The following is a 24780-nucleotide window of genomic DNA, read 5'->3' on the forward strand; positions in this document are numbered from 1 at the left end:
CACCTTAATCGATGGAATAGACATACATTTAGATTGTCATTTGTTTAAAGGAATAGTTCAACCAAACATAAAAAAATCTGTCATGTTGTTCCAAACCCTGCTGTCAAACATAAAAGCAGTAGTTCTTTCTTTTCCATACAACGACTCTCCTTTTCTGTTTCACAGAAGAAGAAAAAATAACCACACGGGTTCGTTTTGGATTTTTGGTTTTTAATTAATTTCTCAAGCTCTGTATTGCAGATTTCTCAAATGTTTAATATCATTGTATTCGTGAACAATGTTTCTTCAGCTATTCCATTTTAAAATGGATTTTATCTTTGTTTTAGTAACATTATGTATTTGTAGTTTACTAGGTGTGATTCAATCTTGCAATTGAAACGGCTGATGGCTAATGCTAAATCATTCTTTTAAAAGAATAGAGAAGAGCAGCTAATTTCAGGTGGATAATGGCCCAGTTTGCCTCACCCATATCATTGTGCTTTGTTTACCTGCCCACATGCGGCTCTGTTGACTTGGCGCCCTCCTCTATTACAGCATGTGTGTAATGATGTCATGCTCCTTTGATGATGTTTCCATAGCGACAGCACTCCGTCTCACCTGATCGTCTGGAGGGACAGACACAGTAGGAGGAGGAGACATCACAGCTGTTTGATAGATGGTGGCACAGCCAAATGTTTTATGCAGTGCTAAACATTTCTTTCCCCTTCACTCTTGGGAAAATCACAGCCAAACAAAGAATAAAGAGACTGTGCTGATTCTTACAGTGAGACGAATGAATGGAGATATTTTAAGTTTTGAGTCCTCATCTAGCACAAGGAGGTTGTGAGTCGACATGTTCTGTTTATTAAAATCTTGAGATATGAGTTATGTGCTTTATGTCCCGCAGGCTAGTAGTCTTTAAATATGTGATCTTTCCCCTCACTGCCTTGTCATGTGAAAGTGATTTTATTTATGTTTTCTGAATGTTGCATGTGATCTGGTGAGTTCCTGGGAACCATAACTTTTCAGTTTTAAACAAGAACAATAGGCTATAATAAGCTTTATCATTCGATTGAATTTAGATAGAGAAGGTTTATCTAAATTGTGTCAGTGGTAAATGTGTACTGCACCATGACTTGCATTTCAGTTCAGATATCAGCAGCCCTAAATTCTGATCAGCAGATATTTGCCCTAAAGATTATCAGAATTGGCAGATAACTGTGCCGCAAAGACATCTGATCATGCATTTATGGGACCTGTTTGGTGCAAATTTTGATTGTTCTTTTCCACACACAGTGAGAATGCTTAATAAAACATGAAAAGATTTGTGTGTGTGTGTGTGTGTGTGTGTGTGTTTAAGAATGGTTGCATGGAGGAACAAAATTAATATTTAAATGTAAAGTATTAATGATAAAATGTATAAAATAAAGCCATTGATTATAAACATCTTCTACATATTTCCATCTTTTATTGAAAAATATGTATCTCTTTTTTCTTTAACAAAAGATGTCATTATTTTGAGGTTGTTTATAATCAGTGGATTTATTTTATACATTGTATCAATTATATATTTATGTTTTTGATGCCCATGGAAGACTCTTTCCATGTTTCATGGAAAATATTTTTGTGAATATAAAATCTTTTTTTCTCATTATACTGAGCTATGTTGGCTAGAAATAGCTTTTTTGTGAATTCTTTTCATTTTTAAATCCAGGCGTTTTCAGTTGACTTTAAAATACATGGGCATTTAAAAGATGGGTGAGCCCTGTATGAAGAGAGTATTAACCACTCACTAACACAAAATGGACTTTCATTTCTTAAGTTATTATTTGTCATTTAAAGAGAGTCTTCCTGAGTCAAGTCTTTTCTCTTTACGCTAAAACTCTCATGTGTCTCCTTTCCACATGTCCATACAGGAAGCATACTGAAAATATATGAGGTCCAAGTGTGGAGAGAGCTTTTGTGCGGTCCATTCAGACATGCAGTGTGGTCTATTTATAGCCCAGAGTGTGACAAAAAATGCATGCTCTGTGTATGTGTTCTAGAAAGTGTGTTCTGAATTGAAACCGTCTGTTTGGACTCCTCACGGGTGAGTGAAGGGGGTGTAAATTTATCTGATTGGTTATTAAGGTCATTGCTGTAATGTTGAAAGGATTTGAACAGTTTGCGGTTTATTTTTCCCGTATGTCATGTTTATCAGCATGTCCATAATGACTGTCTTCTGTTTCTCTCATGCCATACTAAGTTAAGTGCACATTTATAAGCTGCTATATCACAAAAACCACACTGCTGAGTGACGAGGCACAGATTGCTGTGTCTGAAATGTAATATACCTATAGTGACAGGTCACACCATGGCAGGAATGTGCAGCGTTTCCTCTGTGAAAGAGGCTCTGGATATAGACCTGGATTCAATTATAGCAGGCGCTGTTTTGGAAATGTTCAGGCATGATGGGAGTTTGTATTATGTTATGCTGTAGCTTTAACGTGGCTATAGGGCATTGCAGCGTTACATAACCGGCCTCTTCATCTTCCCATGAGTCAGTGCTGTGAGGCGGTTTAGTGTTGGTTTGTTGGAATGATCAAAGTCTCTCGTATCCGGAGTAGTTTTTAAGAATTCATTTTTATGACTGAATCCAATTTCTGAGTTTCTTCACCAAGTTGTTGTATTAGAAGTTATAAATACATATAGAGGTGGATAAAGATTTAAGGGGAAATGTTCACCGGTTTTACAGTCATGGATAACTGAAATGGTAATATCAGGGAATATTTTATTTCAGAATAGAATAGAAATCATAACTGACTTAATGCTCCAGTGCTTAAACATTAGGCTAGTGCCAAAATAAATGTGGCAATATTCTCCACAAAATGATCTTAGTAGAATTAAACCCCTTGTTTCCCAGTATTTGGACGGGATATGAAATCCACAGAATACCATAAAAAAAAAAAAAACCTCAGCAGACTTCATAATTTTCATGTTTTTGAAGTTCAGTGCATCCCCATTGCTTATTTATTTATTTATTTTATTTTTTTTGATCAACTTCAAATTCATTTAAATCCATTCCACATAATTCTGCGGATTTGTCCCCCACCATCAGCAGAGAATATATTGTGTAGATCTTATGACTGACCATGTGGTGTTTGTACATGTGAAACCAGCTTCTTTCTCATGCTCTTGAGTAGTCAGTGTCCGCAGTTCTACTACTTGAAGGCTTTAAACAGGTTAGTCAGCACTGATGCATAACACAGCTGGGTTCACATGATATTCAGTGTAACCCAAGCTTCGCCGCTTAGGTGCTCTAATATCATATATGTGCCGAGGTTCTCGGCTTTCAGGGGCTAACAGAATTAAAGCCGCATGAGGACAACCAGAAAAATTCCATATTTGTCCTACGAGGGTCAATTTTTGAATACCTTGCAACAGAAAACATTTTCAAATCAATTTCCTTGATTCTGGAACCTTTGTTAAATGTGCTGTAAATGTCTTGTTTTTTTGTTTGTTTGTTTATTAGGGCTAACTCCAAGGGCTTTCTAATTTTTAATTGTAATTATTTGAATTGCAATCATTTGTCAGCTAATATTTCATTGTAATGCCAGCCCTACGTGTAAGGCTGATATCATTACATCATGTCTTGTGGCTTTGTGACACTGAGGCTTTTAGTGGCTGGCTGCGGTGTTGAGCCGATTGCTGGCGCTGCAGTTTCAGAACGGTGAGGTCAGGAGCGTGTTTTGACAGCACACTAGAGCTGGAACCGAGTGAAAGGGCCCTCACGCTAACCCTTCACCTACCTTCCCTTTCATCGGCTTTCTGTGAGGTGGAGATTTCCTTCATCTCTAGACCACACCTTAGCAGTGTGTGAGTCTGAATTCATTTAGAAGGGAGTGTGTGTGCATGTGCATGTGTATGTCCTTGGATCTGACAAACTGCTAATTTGTGAGATTTTAGATGTTCTATTTCAGAGGCTGACAGCTAGCTGTGTGGTCACTTTCACTGGCCCGATTGAAAAACGGTCTAAGTGGGTTTCTTTTGATGGGTCTGTATTATGTATCTCTTTTTTTCATTGCTCAGCAATTTTTTCCACCACATCTTTAAAAACCTTGCTTTAAAAATGATCTTTCTGAAAAGTTTCCTGCGCACTGTTACTGAAATGTAGTCAGCAATTTTTTTTTTTTTTTTTTTTGGTCAGTGTCAGTGATATCTGGTTTTTGTCAGTCTGCATAGAAGAATGCAGCATTCTGTAGGGACAAATTTGTGAGACTCTTTCTTACCATTTAAATGCAAAATTTCCTGTTTGGGTGCATTCATCAGACTTCCTGTGGTCATTGACTCCCAGATAAGGGCATGGGGCATTTTCTGCTTTCTGATGCCAAGTCTTTATTAAAGCTTTTAGGTCCTTTAGGCTATGTGAAAGTTTTGGCAGATCACTATGTGTTGTTGATAGGTGTTTGCTTTTAAAACCCATTTTATAGACCAGTTTTACACAGCATGTTTTACATAGCTGCATTATGTAATGCTCTAGCCCTGTAGAAGCATAAAGTGATATCTTAAGTCCTCATGGAATCAAAATTGACTCTTTTCTTTTAACTCCCATTGCTAAACATGAGGTGAACAATTAATCCATGCAAGTTAATCCACAAAAAAAAAAAACATGTTTGTTTTGGTAATCTTTAATCAAAATCTGAGCATTTGCTTCCGCTCTGGAATGGCATTCTTCTCTGATGGCATGGGCAGAATATCCTTAATCACAATACAGAAATAAAGTTTTGGGCTTCTGTTCCTACATCCCCGTTTAGAATGAAACTGAATTTAAAGTTTGCCAAATTAGTATTTTCCTCTGATAAAGTTTCTGAAACTAAACCAGGAAGCTTCCATATCTCTCCTGTCTGTTAAAGCCATTCTGTGTATATTGTGAAATTGTTATTTAAATATTATCTCTTTATCGTTGATGGAAAAATCTAATAAGGCAGTCTGCATGATGCAATCTGCAGATTTGTATTGCATTTTCTGCACACATTTGTTGGAAAAGTTGTCTGAAATGTTTGTCTGAAAATTATGCATGCTCATTGATAATTAACACTTTTCCAAAATTAGCCAAAATATTGAATAAATTATTATTTTTACATCTGCTAATTTTTGTACATGACCACATGTTTCCACAGTTACGCATTGTATATCTAAAATATTTGTTAAATCTTTTTGTTCTTGATTCATTCAGGGTGAAAATGACCTATGGCGGAAGTTGAATCACAAACAGAGAGACTCTGAGTAAGCTGGACAGTGCCTGTCCCATAATCCCTGCTAGTCGGGTCAAGGGACCATGGGAGATGGAGTCGGCAATGCGGTGGGAGAAGGGATGAATCAGTCTCACGTGCTCTTTGACCGCTTTGTCCAGGCCACCACCTGCAAAGGCACTCTCAAGGCTTTTCAAGAGCTTTGTGACTTCCTGGAACTCAAGCCCAATGAATACCGTGTGTTCTACCACAAACTCAAGTCCAAGCTCAACTACTGGAAAGCCAAAGCTCTCTGGGCCAAGTTAGACAAGCGTGCCAGCCACAAAGAATACAAAAAAGGAAGGGCCTGTGCCAACACCAAGGTATGAAAGTTTCCCGGGGGTGAAAGCCAGAGTTTTTGGTTATTAGTTCTCAAACTTGCAATGTTCTGGTGTTGCTTGAAATAGATTCTTTATGGACTTTGTGGCTTGATGATTGTTTTTACTCCTCATGAATTGTGTTTCTCAGTGTCTGATCATTGGCGCTGGACCATGTGGTTTACGAACAGCCATAGAGCTGGGCTTCCTTGGAGCCAAGGTGATTTTGCTGGAGAAAAGGGATGCATTCTCCCGAAACAATGTGCTCCATCTTTGGCCTTTCACCATTCACGATCTGAGGGGTCTTGGAGCCAAGAAGTTCTATGGCAAGTTTTGTGCTGGAGCCATCGACCATATCAGTGAGTAGTATATACAACATTTTTTTCTTATAGAGAGAAATGAACCATTCCAGTACAGACATTCATTACAGATCCCAGTACAAGTGGACAGCTCTAAACATGGATGGAAATGGGTTACGAGGCACATTTGAGACTTTCAATTACTCAGACTACCTTCAGAGGTGTTCACGGACTCCCAGCAAGTGTAGTGTAAATATTAATGGGTACTGATTCATCCCAGACATTGATTGGCTGCTTACGCATGTAATCATTGTGGGATGTGTTGGGGAAAACCTGACAAAACAAGGTCTTTAAACTTTGCCAGCAAGATAGAACAGTTGAACTTGTGCAAGGGATGTACATAATCAGAGAAACTCCTCTAGAATATCTTGTCCATGTCTTGAGTCAGATTTTAACACCAAATGGGGTCTCAGATGTGGTTTCTGTTTTTGCAATCTCTCTTACTGCAGGTATTCGCCAGTTGCAGCTGATGCTTTTGAAGGTAGCTCTTCTCCTTGGCATTGAGATTCACGTCAACGTGGAGTTCAGAGGCCTCATTGAGCCACCAGAAGACCAAGAGAATGAGAGTAAGATCACTTTCTCATGTCCTTTCCACGCTGAAGTTCAGCTGCTCCATTTGTTTGTTTTAATTCCCACATAAATACCAGTCGTTCTTAAGAGCCTAGGCATATCCCTAACAATTACCAAGTCTTGCGGAGAAATGACTTGTCTGTCATTGCTGAACCTGTTGTTGGTTTTTCCAGGAATTGGGTGGAGAGCTGAGGTCCACCCCAGAACACATCCAGTCAATGAGCTAGAGTTTGATGTCATAATTGGGGCAGATGGGAGGAGAAATACACTGTCAGGTAAGAATCTAACACTACATAAATGTGTGTGTGTGTATGTCTGTCTGTCTGTCTATCTCATGAATGTTTATTCTGTCCCTTCAAAAATTGTTATATAATTGTTTTGACATGATGTATATGACTGAATTGTGAAATTGAAATGTTTCCAATTGCCACTGCTGTTGACATGGTGTTAAATCATAAATAAATAAATTTATTCTATCTCTTTAGGTTTTAAGAGGAAGGAGTTCAGGGGCAAACTGGCTATCGCTATCACAGCTAACTTCATTAACCGCAACACGACTGCAGAAGCGAAGGTAGAGGAGATCAGTGGAGTAGCCTTCATCTTCAACCAGAAGTTTTTCCAGGACCTTAGAGAAGCCACAGGTACAACAAGCACTCTTGTTCAATATATGTCAGAATCTTGATGTTCCAGATGGAACTTAAAGGGTTATTTCACCAGAGAATGATAATTCGTCCATCTTCTACTCACCCTCAAAGCATCCTAGGTGTATGTGTCTTTCTTCTTTTAGAATAATCCAGTCAGAGTTATATAAAAAATTGTCCTTGCTCGTCCAAGGCTTTCAATGGGGTAACCGAGTGTTTGTTGTCAACAGCTCAGAAGACGTAAAATAAAGTGCGTTCAACTGTAGTAACACGCCCCTCACACGGCTCCAGGGGGTGAATCAAGGCCCCCTGCAGCGAATTCATGCATTTTGTAAGACAAATATCCAGATTTCAAACATAATAAACACTTTTTTTCTAACATCTGCTGACTGTGGGATGGGTAAGACGTATGTGTCGCGCGCCTCTAGGAAATGTAGTAGCAAAGGAAGCAAAATTTCATTACTTTAGCAATGGAAAACCTGTCTCCTCTTGACTTCGAAATCCTGTAAAAATTTTCTTTACAAATCCTCATTTTGTGCTTCTAATTCGTAACTAGCGTTTTATTTTGTTCTCTCTCCGCGCTCGTTACTAACCACGCAGAGCTGACATACTACGACATCCACCTGCACGTTATCCGTTTCCCAACAGTCAGCAGAAGTGAGGAAAAAAAAGTGTTCGTTTGAAATCTGGATATTTATTGATTCACCCCCCGGAGCCGTGCGAGGGACGTTTTATTACAGATGCGTGCACCGTATTTCACGACTTCTGAAGTGTTGACATCAAACACCCCTTACCCCATTGAAAAGATTTGGAAGAGCAAGGACAATATTTAATATAACTCCGATTGCATTATTCTGAAAGAAGAAAGTCACATACAACTTGGATGCTTTAGGTTGAGTAGAATTTTAATTCTCGGGTTTACAAACCCTTTAAATACAGCTGTAAACGAATGCAAACAACTTCCTCTTTCTATTACTGTCCACGTTTTTTTTTTTCCCTCCTTCGACATGCTGTCTGTCACATCTCCCACATCTCTTCCTCCCTCTCGCAAATTTAGTCTTTTTCTCTTTTGCTTTGCCTCCACAGGAATTGACCTGGAAAACATTGTCTACTATAAGGATGACACACACTACTTTGTAATGACTGCCAAAAAGCAGAGCCTGCTGGAGAAGGGCGTCATTCTACATGTGAGTGATCAAAGAATTTGTCTGCTGCCAGTTTTCTAACTTTTATTCGCTGTTCTCCCTCCCTCGTTATCTTTGTCTCTTCCTGTTTGCCTATCTCTGTCCCTTAGAAAAGTACTACCACACCTCTGCTCAAGGCAGATGATTTGAGATGCAGCACAAGCATGAATAAAAAAGAAAAAAACAAGCTGGTTTTAATTGGCCTGGTTTGTCTGTTTAAAATGTTTTTTGAAACTTTTCAACTGGTTAGGCAGGGAAACCAGCTGATCAACCAGCTTTGTGAGGCTGGACGACCTTAAACTAGCAGAAACATCTAGTTTATGACATGTTTAGGGTGTTGTATGACAGAGCATTGCTTTTATCAGAAGTTATAGTAAAGGCATTTACAGTATAATGTTGCAACAGAATATAGTGTTCTTTCTAAACTTTCTGTTCATCAAAGAATCCTCAGAATAATCCATCACATTTCCCACAAAATATTAATAATAATAAATTGAGTAGCATAACTCAATGTTTCCAACATTGATAACTAGAAGAAAAGTCTATTTAGTACCAAATCATCATAATACTGTTTATTTTTGTATGTTCTAGGTGTTTAATTCTGTCTTTAAGAGGCTTTTTGCAATAGGAGTGTAAATAATTATTACTTTTGGACAGTCTGTTATCTTTTATTCACAATGAGCTCTTCTGCTCTGATACCAGTACTGTCACGTTTGTTGAATCATTAACATTAAGGAGCCCCAGTCCCAGCCATTTCACTCACACATAAACTCTTGCATAATACACCTGATATAATGATGCACAGGAATGACACCAATTAATGTAGCCCAATAGGTTGAGAGAGAGGGATGCTTACTTTGTATTTTTCAGGATAAATAACAAAATCCCACTGGACAAAACACTTGTTTAAATATGTAGGATTATGCCTTAATTGTAATGGTTCTCAGAATAAAGCCATTTTAAATGAGTGTCAGTGCTGAGAGTCCTCATCCGTTTTAAAGAGCCTGACTGTTAGCAGAAACAAACACTGCTCGCTCTTAGCAACATGAATCAGAGAGGAAAAGCCCTCTCAAATATCCCATTACCACACCCACAGCCACTTACAAATTAATTATATGCCTTGTGGTGCTCTTCAGTTGCAGAAAACTTTGAGCGTAGTTTTAAAAAAATTTAATGATTCTATTTTTGCAAAAAATTTTTTTGACTTGATCGAAAAGATGCCACAAACATTACTATGGGTCATAATATATTTATTATTTACATAAAATACAATATATACAACATTGTGTTCATCTGCATTCGGGCTCTTTTTGCAAACAGCCTTTAAGACTTAATATTAATGTTATGTTGTATAAATAACGAAGCGTATTCTATATGAAATTATGAGTTGAATCCCATTGATTAAAAACTTGCTATCAAATGTGTCACTCTACTGGTCATCTGCAGCGCGCGCAGCTCAAAACAGAAATGCAGAACATTAACTGCTAACGTTTTAGGCTAACGTTATAATGACACTACTATTGTAAAAAAATAAATCAAATAAAATTGTTAATTGTTATCGTTTCACCGACAATCTTTTTTTTATTGTAATGAGACTTTATAGAATTACAATTATGTTTCTTTAAAAAAAAATTCACTCTTGTACAGGACTATGCTGACACAGAAATGCTGCTGTCCAGGGCCAATGTTGACCAGAAGGCTCTGCTGTCCTATGCCAGAGAAGCAGCAGATTTTTCTACCAATCATCAGCTTCCCAAGCTGGACTTTGCCATCAACCATTACGGCCAACCTGATGTCGCCATGTTTGACTTCACCTGTATGTACGCCTCAGAGAACGCAGCACTCGTCCGCCAGCGCAACGCCCATAAGCTGCTAGTAGCCCTGGTGGGGGACAGTCTTCTAGAGGTGAGTGGAAAACCGATATGGAGGAGGGAAATGAGACTCATGCTCATGTAAGGGAGTATGTTATTTGTTATAACCTAATTAAATAGAACCAGATGGTTTTCCATGAAGTACCACAAAATTGGCTTTTGCTCTTCTCCAACCTCTTCCTTTGACAAATTTCCACTTCTGAAAATACATTTTCTCACATAAATCTGAAACCACCACTTCAGAAGCTGTGGTAATGAAAGCATTAAGTTAAAACACCACACAGCGTTACACTAGCTAACCACGATTGTGAGGGCTGTTCTTCCATCTTCTTCCAAACAGAAGGTGACTGATCTCTAATATGAACTGTACATCTGTTCATTTATCAGTTTTCGTGTATGAGGAACAAGTTAAGTGATGGATATGTGATTTTTTTTTTTTGTATGTGTGTGTGTGTATAGCCATTCTGGCCGATGGGCACTGGAATAGCAAGAGGTTTCTTGGCAGGCATGGATGCAGCATGGATGGTGCGGAGTTGGGCTCAAGGAAGCTCTCCTTTGGAGGTGCTGGCTGAACGGTAAGAAATTAAAATAATGCTATGTACTGAATGGAATGCTAGTGTGCTGCTTACAGTATGCTGTGCAGTATATACTGTATATTCCAACCATTTAATTGTTTTTAAAATTAGTGCATAATATACAGTCTGCAATAAGACTTTCAGATGATGTTTTGGATGATTCTCACGATGTTGCTTGTTCAGGAAATGGAAAGCTATGATAATGAAAACAATGCAACTATTTTGCATTTTGATCCAATTTGTGTCTGAATATTTAAACTTTTTGCATACTGTAAAAATAGTGTAAGTAATATAGTGTTATGCTATTCCAAACACACCCAGAGTGATACATGACTTGTGATGAGGTTGACAGTGATTGTGTCTTCAATCTAAGCAGTAAACAGCTCAAGTCCCTGCAGGCCGTCACTTACTGTGGCGCTTGTTTTCTTCCTGCAGTGTTATTTTGCTGCATACTGCAGGGTGATTCACAGTGTCAAACCACTTTTCAACTTGCATGCAATAAGCAGCGTGTTTGTGGGGAAGCAAAAGTGTTTTACGAGCAAGTAGCTTGCATAATGTCTCTAGGGTCTCATATTGAGACATCACTAATGGGATGAACGCCAAAACGAAGGGAATTTGGGTCTGAAATCATGGTGTGTAGTAATCATGAGCCCTTGGGTTTCAGGGAAAGCATCTATCGACTGCTGCCTCAGACGACACCAGAGAATGTGAGCAAGAACTTTAGTCAGTACAGCGTGGACCCGACTACACGGTACCCCAACATCAGCCTTCACCAAGTCAGACCCAACCAGGTGCGATTACACATCTGACCCATCAAGTTTTGTCTAAATTTGATTTGCAGTCACTTTATCCACATATAGCCATTTTATCTGCCTTCTGCCTGCTTTCTAGATATTGGCATCAGAAAAAATGTGTGACAACCCTCCTAAGGAATAAACATGAGTTCTAAAAACTTTACAAAATAATTGTCTGCAGGTACGGCATCTGTTAGACTCTGGAGAAATCAGGGATTTGCGTGTCGACATGGAGAATGTGGTCAACTCTTCAACTCCTAAACTCACAAGAAATGGTTGGTAGATTTAGTATCACATTATTTTTATTATTGCACATCAGCTGTGGATGCATTAGTTTGCCATATATTTATTTAGGCGTTTTTCTACACATCTTAAAATGTAAATGTGTATAACTTGATTTATTCTCATCCTAGAAATTCTGCTTGAGAAGCAATTGCAAGGTAAATTTTGTGGGCGACTCTAATCCTAATGCATGATGTTCGACAGGCTTCTACGTTTCAACAAGCATTGTGCAGTTTATTGTATGAAAAGTGTAACTTTGACATGGAATGAAAAGTTGTCTTTGAGCGCTTTAGAATTAAATGCAACTGTGCACTAACAAATATTTGTGGATTTTCACAAACTGAGAACTGTCATCAATGCCGTCGATGTCTTGAATGTTCCATAACCTCTCAAAAAGGATTTCAATGCACCATGAAAGTTCTTCAGACGCCGCTCTGGTCATGTGACTAACTCCGATTGGATGTTGGCGCATTCGATTACTGAATGTGTACATTCTTGCTTAGGCACCACTTGACTTTGCTTGCCCTCATCAGAATCCATCGTGCGCTCCAGTAAGCTGCTGAACTGGTGTCAAAGGCAGACGGAGGGATACAGAGGTGTCAGCGTGTCTGATCTCACCACGTGCTGGAAGAGCGGCCTGGCTCTGTGCGCGCTCATCCACTGTTACAGACCAGACCTCATGTAAGTGCAGTATGCCACATGCTGATCCCAACAAAAGAGCTGTGTTATTACAGTGCTATATTTAGAGACGCAGGAGCACAAACTATGCCACAGAGAATCAGAGATTCAGTTCATGCAAAGAATAAGAAAAGTTGAATTGGAAAGGACGTGTAAGTCATGTGCCCATGCAGTGTGAGAATAACGGAGATCAAGCAAAGTTAAAAAGAGAAGTTTTGACATTTTAAAATAGTTTTAAGGTTTTGGTGGTGGATGTAGACACAAATAAGATACACTGCTGTTCAAAAGTTTGGGGTCAGAATTGTTTTTTTTTTGTGTGAACTGTCCCTTTAAGCTGTGGAATAGGAGTCAGTAAAAATTTGAGTGCACCTTTAAGCGATAATGTCATTGCTAATATTACTCAAATGTTTCTTCAGCTGTGGTAGTTAATTTGTCCTCACCTCATTACTTTTAGTTCTTCTTACACTGGGTTCTTTTACGTAGATCAGCTGAAAGCCCCATTAGCTTTTGAGCATACATTAGCATTATCATAACTCTCAATTAGAGCAGATGCTGAGTGACCTTTAAAAGCTTTTGCTTATGAGTTGTTTGTTATTGTCAGCTAAACTAGACTGCATTTGTGATTGTAAGGCAGCATTAGTGTGCGTCTCTGAGGAGGATACCAGGCAAACAACTGTATCTCTGTCCAGACACTTATGCAGTGTATTACTTCAGTTTTCATATGTTTACTATAGGAAGTATATTACTGATAATGCATATAAAATAGACTGTGAATTAACCCAATCAACATAGTCCCATTTAGCATACATTGTACTGTGCCATTCAAAAGTTTTTTTTTGTTTTAGAAAGTCTTATGCTTACCAAGGCTGCATTTATTTGATAAAAAAATTAGTAAATTAATTAAAATTTTGAATTAATGTTTTCTATTTTATTATGTTTCTAATATAATATAATTATAAATCCTAATATATCTCTGATTTTTCAGAAATCATTCTAATATGCGGATTCAGTGCTAAAGAAACATTTCTTATTGTCAATGTTGACAATTGTTGTGCTGCTTAAAATTTATGTGGGAACCAAAATATATTTCATACATTATAATATGTGCAATATACTACATAACAGTCTATGTAAAGTTCATGATAGCGTTTATTTGAAATATAAATCTTTTGCAACATTATAAATGTCTTTAATATAACGTTTGATCAATTTATTGTCAAAAAAAAAGACCTGACACCAAATTTTGAATGATAGTGTGTCACTGTTTGATGTGGATATTTTTAATCATTTAAAATACACTAAAATGTTTTCTGTTTGATGCTGAAACGGATTGAAACTAACAGATTTGCATCATTAAAGCAACCTTCAATGATGTTTGCCAGCTTAACACAATATGAGCGATACTCACTAACTTGGGAATGCAGCAAAATTCAACTTTAAAGTTTAATGCAATGCAGTGCCCAGCAGTTGGAGTCCAGACAGTGAAGCTTGTGTGATCCACAACCTTATGCAGTTGGATGCAGAAACAGTAATAACTGCTGCTAGCAACCAACAAAACAACAACTTGAATAACTGTCAGGGTGAACAGCTCTTGAAAACTATATTCAACAGATGCTCTTGTGACACTTATGATTTAAAGATGTTAAACTGCTTTCTTGATTACTGCTCTTATGATTTATGTTCTCTGGCGTCACTTTTTAACACGTCCCTATGGTTGTCTAACTTGCTAAATAACATGATTATTGTTTATGGAGATGTTTCTGATGTTGCAATGTCTTATAACTGTAGTGACTTTGACTCGCTGGATGAGAAAGATGTGGAGAAGAACAACCAGTTGGGTTTTGACGTGGCCGAAAAAGAGTTTGGGATTTCTCCCATCATGACTGGGAAGGAGATGTCTGTTGTGGTGGAGCCTGACAAGCTCTCCATGGTGATGTACCTCAGCCAGTTCTACGAGATGTTCAAGGACACCGTGCCACCTGGTGGTGAGTCGTAGCTCTACAAAAATGAATGAAAATTGCAAAACCGAGCAGGAATGTCAAGCTGATATAAGTGTTTATGCTATTCCCTAGCATGCAGTTTATTCATAGATTGTAGTAGTTATTATTCAATAAATTTGTGTTTCAGAAAACCACAATATGAGCCCTGAGGAGAAGGCTGCGTTGATTGCCAGCACTAAATCACCCATCTCGTTCTTCAGTAAACTGGGTCAAAGCATCGCCATCTCCCGCAAACGAAACCCCAAGGTAGTCAAGTTTCTTTTGAATACTGCAAAACTATTGATTATATTGGTCTTAACTTATACTACACAAATTTTGTATAGGATAAAAAAGAAAAGGAGCTGGATGGACTGGGGAAAAGACGAAAGACCAGCCAGGCTGGACAATCAGAGGATGTAAGGCCATATCTTCCTGGATCAGTGCATGTGTAACGTACTGCTTTGTGTATGTACTTGTCTAAATCCATTCATTCCTGTTCTCCAACATCATAGGAAGAGCTGCAGAGGGTTAATCGAGACGACAGGCCCTCTATAGCTGCAGCTCTGGCAGAGCGTAAAATTGACTCTGCTGCAGCAGTGAACAACAACAATAAAGTGAAGGTGATGGCTACACAGCTGCTAGCGAAGTTTGAGGAGAACGCCCCCACGCAGTCCACCGGACTCAAGCGACAGGTGGGTTAGAATGTGTGTTTTTGTACAGTTGCTCACTAAAATGCGTGGACTTTCTACGACATTTGTGGATTCTTATAGTAACACATGTAATGTCTTCATCAAGAACGTGCTAAACTCCTTTGTTGGAATATATTAACCCCTTACTAGTAACCCCCCTTTTTTGGCATGGAGACAGAAATGACATACCCAAAATAAAAAGGTTTCTGCTCATGATTCTTTCTGACTAGATACATAATCAACCTTTGTTCACAAAGCTGACACTTTAAAGTTTACTGTTCAGGAATCAGAATCACTCAGACTGTTATGATAATAGAGATATATAAGCTCAAACATAAAAACAAAAATAAAAATATTAAAAACATATGTTTTAAATGTATTTAAAAAATTGTTGATGTAGGAAATGAGTTTGAAAACACAGTGTAGCTAAGGCCACAAGTCTTCCAAAACTTCATAAAAAATGTCATAATCGAATCTGTAAAACTGTGAATTTTATGAAATATTTTCTAAGGCCATGTCATGTGTGTTTTTAGAGAAGGCAAATCAGATTGATTTATGGCCCTTGTCATCTCTGTAAGATCTCACATGTAAACACTGATGTGTGTTTTATATGTGTGTTTGGCTGTGAAAACTGCCCGTTTCATGATTGTATTGTTCTCACCAAACGAGTCTTTCACACCTCCGCCAGGTATGACACATTATCCGCATTATTCTTTTATCATTATTCTTTTGTTTTTATTCCACCTTTATTAGCCTTGATTGTGGTTTTTCAGGCTTTACAAAGCAACAAAGCAGCGATCTCACTTCAGTCTCTCTTTGCATTTAGCCCTTATTTATCAAAAGTCTTACTATAAAAATACAACAAAACATTTTCTTACGACCTTACGTGAATTATTGAGACAAAAATGCATTATGAAGAAGAAAAGCACCTGCTATTAGTAGCATTGTAGCTAACGTTAGCATCTAGCTACAGCAGACAATTTATGAAATTATTAATACACTTTTACTCAAAACTCACTTTAAACCCCGATCGAGTGTTTATAATAACTTCCTTTAGCGATCAGGGGTGGAATTTGGTCGTTTACTGTTGTAAAAATATATTATATGTAGCCTTTTTCATCGCTGCACAAGTTAGCATTTCCCATGTACATTTTCGATTTTTTTTTATAAAAACGCCCCAGATCTCAAGAAATTCTCATACCAAGCTTTACTATCGTAATCGCGGGTTTATTATTTGGATATTTCCTGTGTACAGAGGTGTTTCAGTGTTGTTTTGGCCAGATAACTACCAGGAAGTGTGCAGGAAGCATGTGACACGATGTGGCGGTGTCCATTTATGACACTGTAAGATTGACACTTGCAAGGCCCAATCAGAGTCTGAGTCACACACCGCATGAGCTGCCGGCACAGCAAACACATACACAGATCGCTGGGAGAGGCTGTTTATCATCTGATCGCGTAAATCCGTGGAAAATGAATAGAAATGACGATTCTGTCTGAAGAAATATGAAGTAAACATCAGTAAATATATCCATATATCTCCGCAGATATGCATCTTTGGTCTAAAAATCCTTATTGACGCTGTTCAGTGAGTCTATGTGAACACAAATAAACCGCTCTTGACGTGACTGAATATGAGTGAGTGATTAATTTCTATTCAAAATGTGGCATAATACGGATTTATTATTTTGCACTTCTGACATAAATCACTAAATATCTGTCACTGCAACAATGTTTTATCAAAATATTGGTCAAATATCGACACTAGAGTCTTTAAACTTTCAATTGATGCACAGTTTGTCAAGATGAAGTAAGACAGTGATGTTTAATGTGCTGTGAAAGTGAAACAATAATAAACTGGGGCCGTCGGCGATGTTCGCACTTAAAGGGGTTAACTTTGTAAGAAAAGTTTACAGAACAACAAAATGATTGTTGTTCTGCAATAATGCCTGACTAACTGTACTGTTATTTTGTTATGATGTGTATGTACAATTATAATATTTTGAATTAGCTTTATTTATATTTTCTGTTTTAAATTTTATTGTATTTAAAAAAAAATATATGTATTCTTTTTTCGTTTTTATTATTATTGTTTTTTTGTTTTTACTTAATTTTTAAATAAGTTTAGTACATCAACTTATTTAGTTTTTTGTACTTTATCCCTTCAGTCTGTACAAATTGATTTATGTGAGAAGCATAGTTTTGTTTAAGGTTTTTTTTTAACCAAGTGGGATGAATCCTCTTTTAAACTGCTGTTACTTACTGCTAAAAGTGAACAGCATTCAGGGGTTGTTTGATATGATCAGTTTTCTACAGGACAATTGACTCCGAATCATGCTGATCCATTCTAATGGAGTAGCCAGAAAGAATGACTGGCATGAGAGAGGATTTGGGAGCCTTTTATAGAAAGCTAAACCCTTCCTGATGTTCTGCATCAGTGTGAGGCTGATTTGTTTGCCACCGTTACCTACTGGAGCCATGCATCTTTACACTACTGTTCAAAATGAATACATTTGTTCTATTAATATAAGAATCCTGAGTGAAATGTATCTTACTTTCCACAAAAATATTAAGCGGTACAACTTTAAGGTACAGGTTGTAGGACCTGCCACTAGAGGGCGCACTACCAAAACAATAACAATCGCGTGGTTTGATGACGCTAAGAATGAGCGTGGAATGATGGGATTTGTTGTCTTCTACCAAACAATACAGCAAATATAGTTTGACAGTAAATTATCAAATTAATTTATTACTGTTTAGTCAGATGATATGAAAACGATTACCACTTGTTAAATAAATATATACACTCGTGTACATTCAAACACAATAATTGGGCATACATAGCAAATGTGAGTTCAACGATTTGTGCGAGTAGATTACATACAAAGTCAACGCAAAGACGCGATCAGACACGTCCTAGTGCGGGTCTAGAGACGCGATGCCCCACGTTTGCCGTGTATGCCCCATAATACTAATCTTGTTGATCGTTATAATAGCATACATTTTCTGTCTAAGATACAAATCAAAACAACTCACCTGTCGAGTAAAACAAAATCGAGATTGGCATCTCTTTCTAGTTGAAGTTTGTTGTGAAGTTCTTTCCATCTAGAAAATGCAACACCGATATTGATCCTCGCTCTTTCTCTCCTCTTGTCCCAAACTCTTCTTGGTTCATTTGGTTGGCCCGTACACTTACGTTTATGGGAGCTGTCCTTGTCGACAGAGCCAGCGACAGACGGTAAACAGTACTTATGTTTCATAAATAAGTAACACAATCCACCATAAAACGTGCAAGAAGTAGTAAATAAGGAACTGCTTGAAGCAAGCTAGGAGTTTGCTGGACGCTAGACACTACTTTCGCATTTGTCCATGACACTTTTGTCATGTTGTTTCTACGTCAGTAAAGGCGGTAACAAAGGGTAACTAACGTCACTGACAGGCGACTGTCAAGTAGTTACATATTGATATTGAGATATTGTTAGTAATCAGCTGGGCAAAGTATATAACACTAGCCTAGTGGTTTTTGGATATTTTACTGCAAATATCTTACAAATTATTCCTTTAAGGAGTATTCAGTTGTGACGATAATAGGAAATGTTTCCTGAAGACTGAAATAACGGCCGCTGGAAATTCAGCTTTGCCATCACAGGAATACTTTTTTTATATATATTAAAATATAAAAGGTTTGGTTTTCAGTGTAATAATAATATTTAAAAAAAATTGTTTTACAGTATTTTTATTAAATAAATGCAGCCTTGGTGAGCATAAAAAACTGCTCTCAAAAACAATTAAAAAATATCTGACCCCAAACTTTTGAACGGTGGTGTTTTTGTTCAAGTGTTCATGGACTGGCTCATTTGGATCTCTGCTCATTCATCTGTTTCCTTCTGCTCTCTGCATGAAGTAGTTTCAAACTCAGTCCCTGGTCACATGTTTTTAGTAGATTGTTTTATTCATGCATGGCACATTATAGGTCTTTTTTTCTGCAGTCAGTTCAGTCATTTACTTTTAGTTTCTCTCTTTATGCCTATCCTTATTTATCTTTTCCCCCTTTTCCATTCTTTCTCACTCCAATGGATGATAATGGCTTTGGCACTTCCTCACATTTCATTGGTCACTTCACCCATCATCCGCGTGCCACTGGTTACAGGGGAACTCCATGCCCGATCTGGGGCTCATACTGACCCCCTCTCTGAAAGAGTCAGTGCGGCTGGCTCCAGTCCCTGCTTGGAGGAAGGTAAAGAGTGTAGCACAATCCCATGTTCCCAGATTCCCATCAACCATTAATGCTCTAAGTACCTACTTACCTCTCTACTCATCCATATTTATCATTGTCTTTGTGACTAAATGAACTGGGTTTTACTTGTTAATTGTTTTTAGCATTTAGTCTTAATGCTGTTTCTTGTTTGAGACGAAATAGCCTTATACATTTTATATTTGACATATAACATCTATAGATATATATATTTGACAAAATCCTGTTAAAAAAGATGGAATTGAGGTCTAAAAGAAGTGGATTTTGCATGAAACCATTCTTGTGTAAATTAACATACTAAATTGGCCTACCCAAAGGTAGTTTTCTGAACAATTTTCACAGAAATTCATTCTGTTCATGTGTCATGAATTATTGTATGTCGTTCAGTCATTAAAAAATATATCTTCCCTATATACCACAAGAGACTGAACAGAATATGTGTCCTTCCCTCCTTGTTTTCTTTTGCTAAATAAATATATGCTACTGTTCCAAAGTTTAATGTCAGTAAGTATTGTAGGTAACACTTTAGAATAAGGAACACTTATTCACTATTAACTACAACTTTTCCTTCAATAAATTCCTGATTGGCTGCTTATTAATAGTTAGTCAGGTAGTTGTTAAGTTTAAATAAGGCATTAATATCTGCTTAATTAATACTAATAAATGGCTAATATTTTAGTAATATTCATGATAATAAGCAACTAGTTAATAAGGTGAGAGAAGGAGAGAGATGAATCGAAAGTAACACCACAATAGAAAAAAAAAAAAAAGCATTTATTTGAAACAGAAACGTAACATTATAAATGTCTTTACGGTCTCGTTTCATCAAGTAAATGCATCCTTGCTGATTACAGGTAATCTAAAAATAAATAAATTCAATACTGACCCCAAACCTTTGGGTGATTGGTAACGCAGCTTTTACTCTTCTCTAAGGTCTATTAATGGGTTTATTAATATGAGTTAGCGAGCATGGTGTATTTCTGTTTGTTTTAATTAGATGACTGTTATGAACATGAAGGCTTGTGGTGTGTGAGAGGAATGCATGGCACTTGAATTCATGCGTTATGTGTGTGTTCAGAGACGCACACCATTACAGGAGCAGATGAGTTTCCACTATAAGGAAAGACTGAAGTGTCAAACTCTCCCAATCAAACAGGAGCAGGTACACAGCTGTAGAAAAGCCCTGCTAATTTAACTTCAATTTAGTCTCCTTTGACCTTTTTTTGTGTAGTAAACGAGAAGATAGTCCCATGAGGTGTTCATTTAGTCCCCTGTGTACTTGTCTGTTGTTGTTAGTTTCCTGTTTGACGTGTTCATGCATTGGAGACACTGCGCTTCGGTGCTGTTTGCTTGCGTTTCCAGTTTGATTGAGACGAATGAGCCGAACGCTTTGCTTATTGTTCTGCTGCTTTGATATTCCTCATTCTCAGATTGTAGAGGTTCAGATGTGGTTTTGATAGCTTTGTTAGACATTCCTTGTGCATGGGAGGTCTGTTTGTGTGTGTTAAGTGTCACTAAGTCACTGGGTTTGATTATCAGCTGTGTTTTTCTGCTTCTAATGGGACACTGTTTGTTCTCTAACACAATGGTTTTGTCTGTCATCGCTACAGTTGTGTTTGTGTGTAGTAGGTGATTGGATGTTTGGATGGTATTATCAGGTTTTGTTTTTTTGTATTTGTGTAATTTTATGTGAACTGGTTTCTCCTCTCTCGTCTCTCTGAAGGCCAGCAGCGGGACTGAGGTCTTGAGGTGCTGCCCTAAGAAAACCATTCTCCTTTCTTCTTCCTCACCCTCATCTTCCTCATTCTCTTCATCGTTTCCTCCACATGCACAGGTGACACTCTCCTGTCTTCCTGTACTAACCTCAGCATCTCTCTCATGGGTTGGTTATAACAGAACTTCTCTTGCAGTCTCTTGAGATGAGGTTTTTGTAGGTTTTTAGACTTTATGGTGCAGAGCTGTTTGTCTTGATCAATGTATCCTGGCATATTCATGGCAATGTCCATGTAAATCAGCAATACAATTTTTTTGTTTATTTTTATACTTCACTGGTTTGAATTCTGCTAACAATTGTACAAAAACACATAGGAAACAATTTTTAAGCTTCAAATACCTTTACAAGTACATGTATTTCATGCAGTTTTGGATACCAGAAATTTGTTTTATATTGTTTGATACAGTTGAAATGGTATTTGGTTAGCATCATTTTAATAAAAATACTGGAATGGACCACCGTGCTTTTGTTGCATATTGATTTCAGAAATATGGGGCTGTTACCCTTGTAGTTTTGATTGTTAGTTTAGTCTGAGATCTTCTAGCTAATGATAGGGTTGAACTGATTCATGTCTGTTCTCTACAGCATTATGTTAACCAGTCAGAGATAAACACGTGTAATGGTGGTGGTGATGAAGAGAATGAGATCCAGGACCCTTCAATCTATTACAGGGTAACCATGACAACTGCATGGGGCTTTTCTCAAAACTTTGCCAGCAAATCTTTTGGAGATTTGTAACTTCCATTTCATCTTCGTGAACATGCATGCATTTGTGTGCATTTGAGAACAACAGTTAACTTCACTTAATTTGCAGAACAAACCTATTATATTTATATTATAAATACAAACAGTTATGTTAATTTTTTTAAGTAATGACATCATCGTTCATTTTATCACAGACCATATTTTGCTCATGAACCGAAAAACTCCATATGAAAATTTCAAGGGAACCCATGACGAATTAGTCATCTGAGTTTTGACGTCACAGCTGCACTCTACAATACGACATCCAGAAGAGATTTCTAACCCAAACAATAGTTTCATCAGCCTTTCCGTTTACAGGAAGATAACCTGCCTAATGAGGACAAGCCAGAGCCCATACATATCCCTAGCATTCAAGAGCGAGTGGACACTCTAGTGTCTAGGTTTAAAGGCAAGCCTGACAGAAAGGACAAGCCACAGGTAGAGCAATTCAAGAACAAACAGCATGCTCTTAAAGGGATAGTACACCCAAAAATGAAAATTTAGTCTTCAATTAATCTTAAGTTGATCCAAACAGTTTCTGATGAAGTAAATGACAGATTTGTCATTTCATGGTGTACTATCTCTTTAACTAGCAGATGATGGACAATATCAGACAGCTTAGTCAAGGCCAGGTTTAAGACAATAAGGACACCATGTCTGGAGTCGTGGCCTTGACTAGTCTTATATTGAACATTTGCGCTCTTCCTTTTTCCAAACATATTAAAATTAATAGTTTTTTTTCTTCGTCACATCTTCCTTTGTAAAGGTTCTGAAAAAGCCATCACGATTCTTTGAGCAGTGGCTTTTGACCCACCGCCTCAGTCCTGAGCAACCCTTTTACCCTTCTGACCCCCAGCATCAGGTAGCCTTGCCTGAGCATGGAGAGATATGCATGGACGTCTGTACCTTTAAGCATACAGTTCCTTTAACCTATGATGGTTTGAATGCTTTATACGTAACCCTACACAACTAAAAAGGTTTTTCCTAATAGATTTTATTCACAGTATTGAAGAAATCTTTCTTGTCTTAGCATCATGAATTAAGACTGCATCTCTCTCACAGCGGAGGGAGGTTTTGCGTTCTGATGATCACCTGCCTTTACACATCCCCAGCATTCAGGAGAGAGCCGAGAGGTTAGCCTCTCAGTTTAAAGACAAACCAGCAAAGCCAAAGGTGAACTCTCAGCACTGGCTGTCCTTGAAAAAACATCCATGCACAGCCTTAAACCGTTGATGCATTTTAGCAGTTAAGCAGTCTTTTGGCCTTATTACAACACAGATTTAGCAAAGATGGAGGGGAAATTGTTTTCAAGGAATATTCTGGCTTAAATAAAGCTCCTATTCATGTTGTGTTCATAGGTAAAGCACTTCTTAAGTGTGGTAAAATCACTGTAACATGGCCTCTCGTGGCTTATTGCTTTTATAACGAATCAATCATTTGACTTCTAGTTTTCTTTCTGCCTGCCTACCTGCTGTTCCCGTCATCTTTCCTTTGCATCTCTCATCTTTCTCTGTCTTTACATATTTCAAAGTCTAAGAAAAAGGCCCCAGACTTCTTCACAGAGCATTGGTACAGACCACGTGATGCCAGCTCTGTTAGCCCTCTGCACTCTCCCAGCTCTTTCCGGCAGGTAGCAATGATGCATCTAATGACTGCTGTGTTCTTGAGTCGTGTGTGCATGGATGTGTTTCTGTAACACTTTCAAACATATTCTGTTAATGGTAGAGAGGTGCCGTTTTGAGAACCTTTTTTTCCCCCCGAGATGTCTCTCTCCAGTCTAACATGTGTGTAACCAGATGTATGTATCAGTGTGTGAAGCTGAGAATGTTGAAATACAACAAAAATGGACTAGTACTGTATGTTGGCAAACACTTTAACACCGCTGTAAGCTGGATGTGACCTATATTCATGAGCTGCATAAAGGCTATTTCTGGAAACTAATCTGCATGTTCATGCAACGTTGATATTTTTAATTGAATTTGAATTTAACATGCTTCAAACATGATAGTTAAATCCCAGGGTGAGTTTTTCAGGAGGTGCTGATAAATAGGTTTGCATCTTCAAGTCTGTTTAAAAGTATAATTTTATGTTGAAGGGTTTTATTTTAATTAACAGTTTTTCTTGGTACAAATTGACTGCTTCGTTTTGCACTACTTTGAGCTGAATTACACTTAGTGCCTTCTCTCATTTACACAAATAACCATGCAAGAATATCTGCATTTAACTTTATTTTTTATTTTTCATGACCCTGAAACACTATTTCTACCATTCAAAATGTTGGGGTTAGTAAGACGTCCCTTATGCTCTCTAAGACTGCTGTTATTTGGCCAAAACCATAATACAGTAATATTATGAAATATTATTACAATTTAAAATAACAATAATATCTTTAAATAGAATAATTTATATTTGTAATATATTTTAACTTTTAATTAATTTTTCAGTTATTGCAAAACTGAATTTCCAGCAGCCAATTATCCAGTTTTCAGTGTCACATGATCCTTCAGAAATCATTCTCATGTTCTGATTTGGTGCTTTAGAATAATTTCTTATTATCAGTGTTGAAAAATGGTTGTAATGTTAAATATTTTTGTGTAAACCATAATGGATTACACCTTGTGCCTTCTATCATCTACACAAATAACCATGCAAGAACATTTGAATTGAAATTTTATTTATTTAAATTTTCATAGTCTTGAAAATTGCCACTGCATCTCACTCAGCTTTCAACCATTTATGCTTTTAAAAAACGTATCAGCTTCAGGATAAGGATGACCCAAAGCCCTCGCTTGAGAAAAGGGATTTGATAAGAATTAGGA

General features: G+C 37.5%; 1 protein-coding gene across 29 annotated transcripts in view; it reads left to right on the forward strand.

Annotated features, from left to right (window-relative positions):
* LOC127933893 (protein-methionine sulfoxide oxidase mical3a) overlaps positions 1–24780 on the forward strand; it is an 84675-nt gene that overhangs the window by 33020 nt on the left and 26875 nt on the right. For 15 of the 29 annotated variants that reach the window (XM_052530969.1, XM_052530970.1, XM_052530968.1 and 12 more), the window contains exons 2-24: positions 5195–5572; positions 5718–5925; positions 6375–6491; positions 6669–6770; positions 6981–7136; positions 8223–8323; positions 9968–10225; positions 10651–10766; positions 11431–11557; positions 11742–11835; positions 11974–12000; positions 12376–12523; positions 14309–14505; positions 14648–14766; positions 14844–14915; positions 15012–15191; positions 19339–19425; positions 21167–21277; positions 21803–21889; positions 22280–22399; positions 22728–22823; positions 23024–23134; positions 23493–23591. In XM_052530969.1, coding sequence (XP_052386929.1) covers positions 5297–5572; positions 5718–5925; positions 6375–6491; positions 6669–6770; positions 6981–7136; positions 8223–8323; positions 9968–10225; positions 10651–10766; positions 11431–11557; positions 11742–11835; positions 11974–12000; positions 12376–12523; positions 14309–14505; positions 14648–14766; positions 14844–14915; positions 15012–15191; positions 19339–19425; positions 21167–21277; positions 21803–21889; positions 22280–22399; positions 22728–22823; positions 23024–23134; positions 23493–23591 — 3009 coding nt within the window. In that variant the 5' untranslated portion in view covers positions 5195–5296. Of the gene's footprint in view, positions 1–5194; positions 5573–5717; positions 5926–6374; positions 6492–6668; positions 6771–6980; positions 7137–8222; positions 8324–9967; positions 10226–10650; positions 10767–11430; positions 11558–11741; positions 11836–11973; positions 12001–12375; positions 12524–14308; positions 14506–14647; positions 14767–14843; positions 14916–15011; positions 15192–19338; positions 19426–20521; positions 20606–21166; positions 21278–21802; positions 21890–22279; positions 22400–22727; positions 22824–23023; positions 23135–23492; positions 23592–24780 lie in introns of all 29 variants that reach the window. The other 14 variants (XM_052530993.1, XM_052530990.1, XM_052530992.1 and 11 more) reach the window with 7 other exon arrangements.

Source organism: Carassius gibelio, chromosome A18 (assembly GCF_023724105.1).
Source record: "Carassius gibelio isolate Cgi1373 ecotype wild population from Czech Republic chromosome A18, carGib1.2-hapl.c, whole genome shotgun sequence".
NCBI lineage: Eukaryota > Metazoa > Chordata > Actinopteri > Cypriniformes > Cyprinidae > Carassius > Carassius gibelio.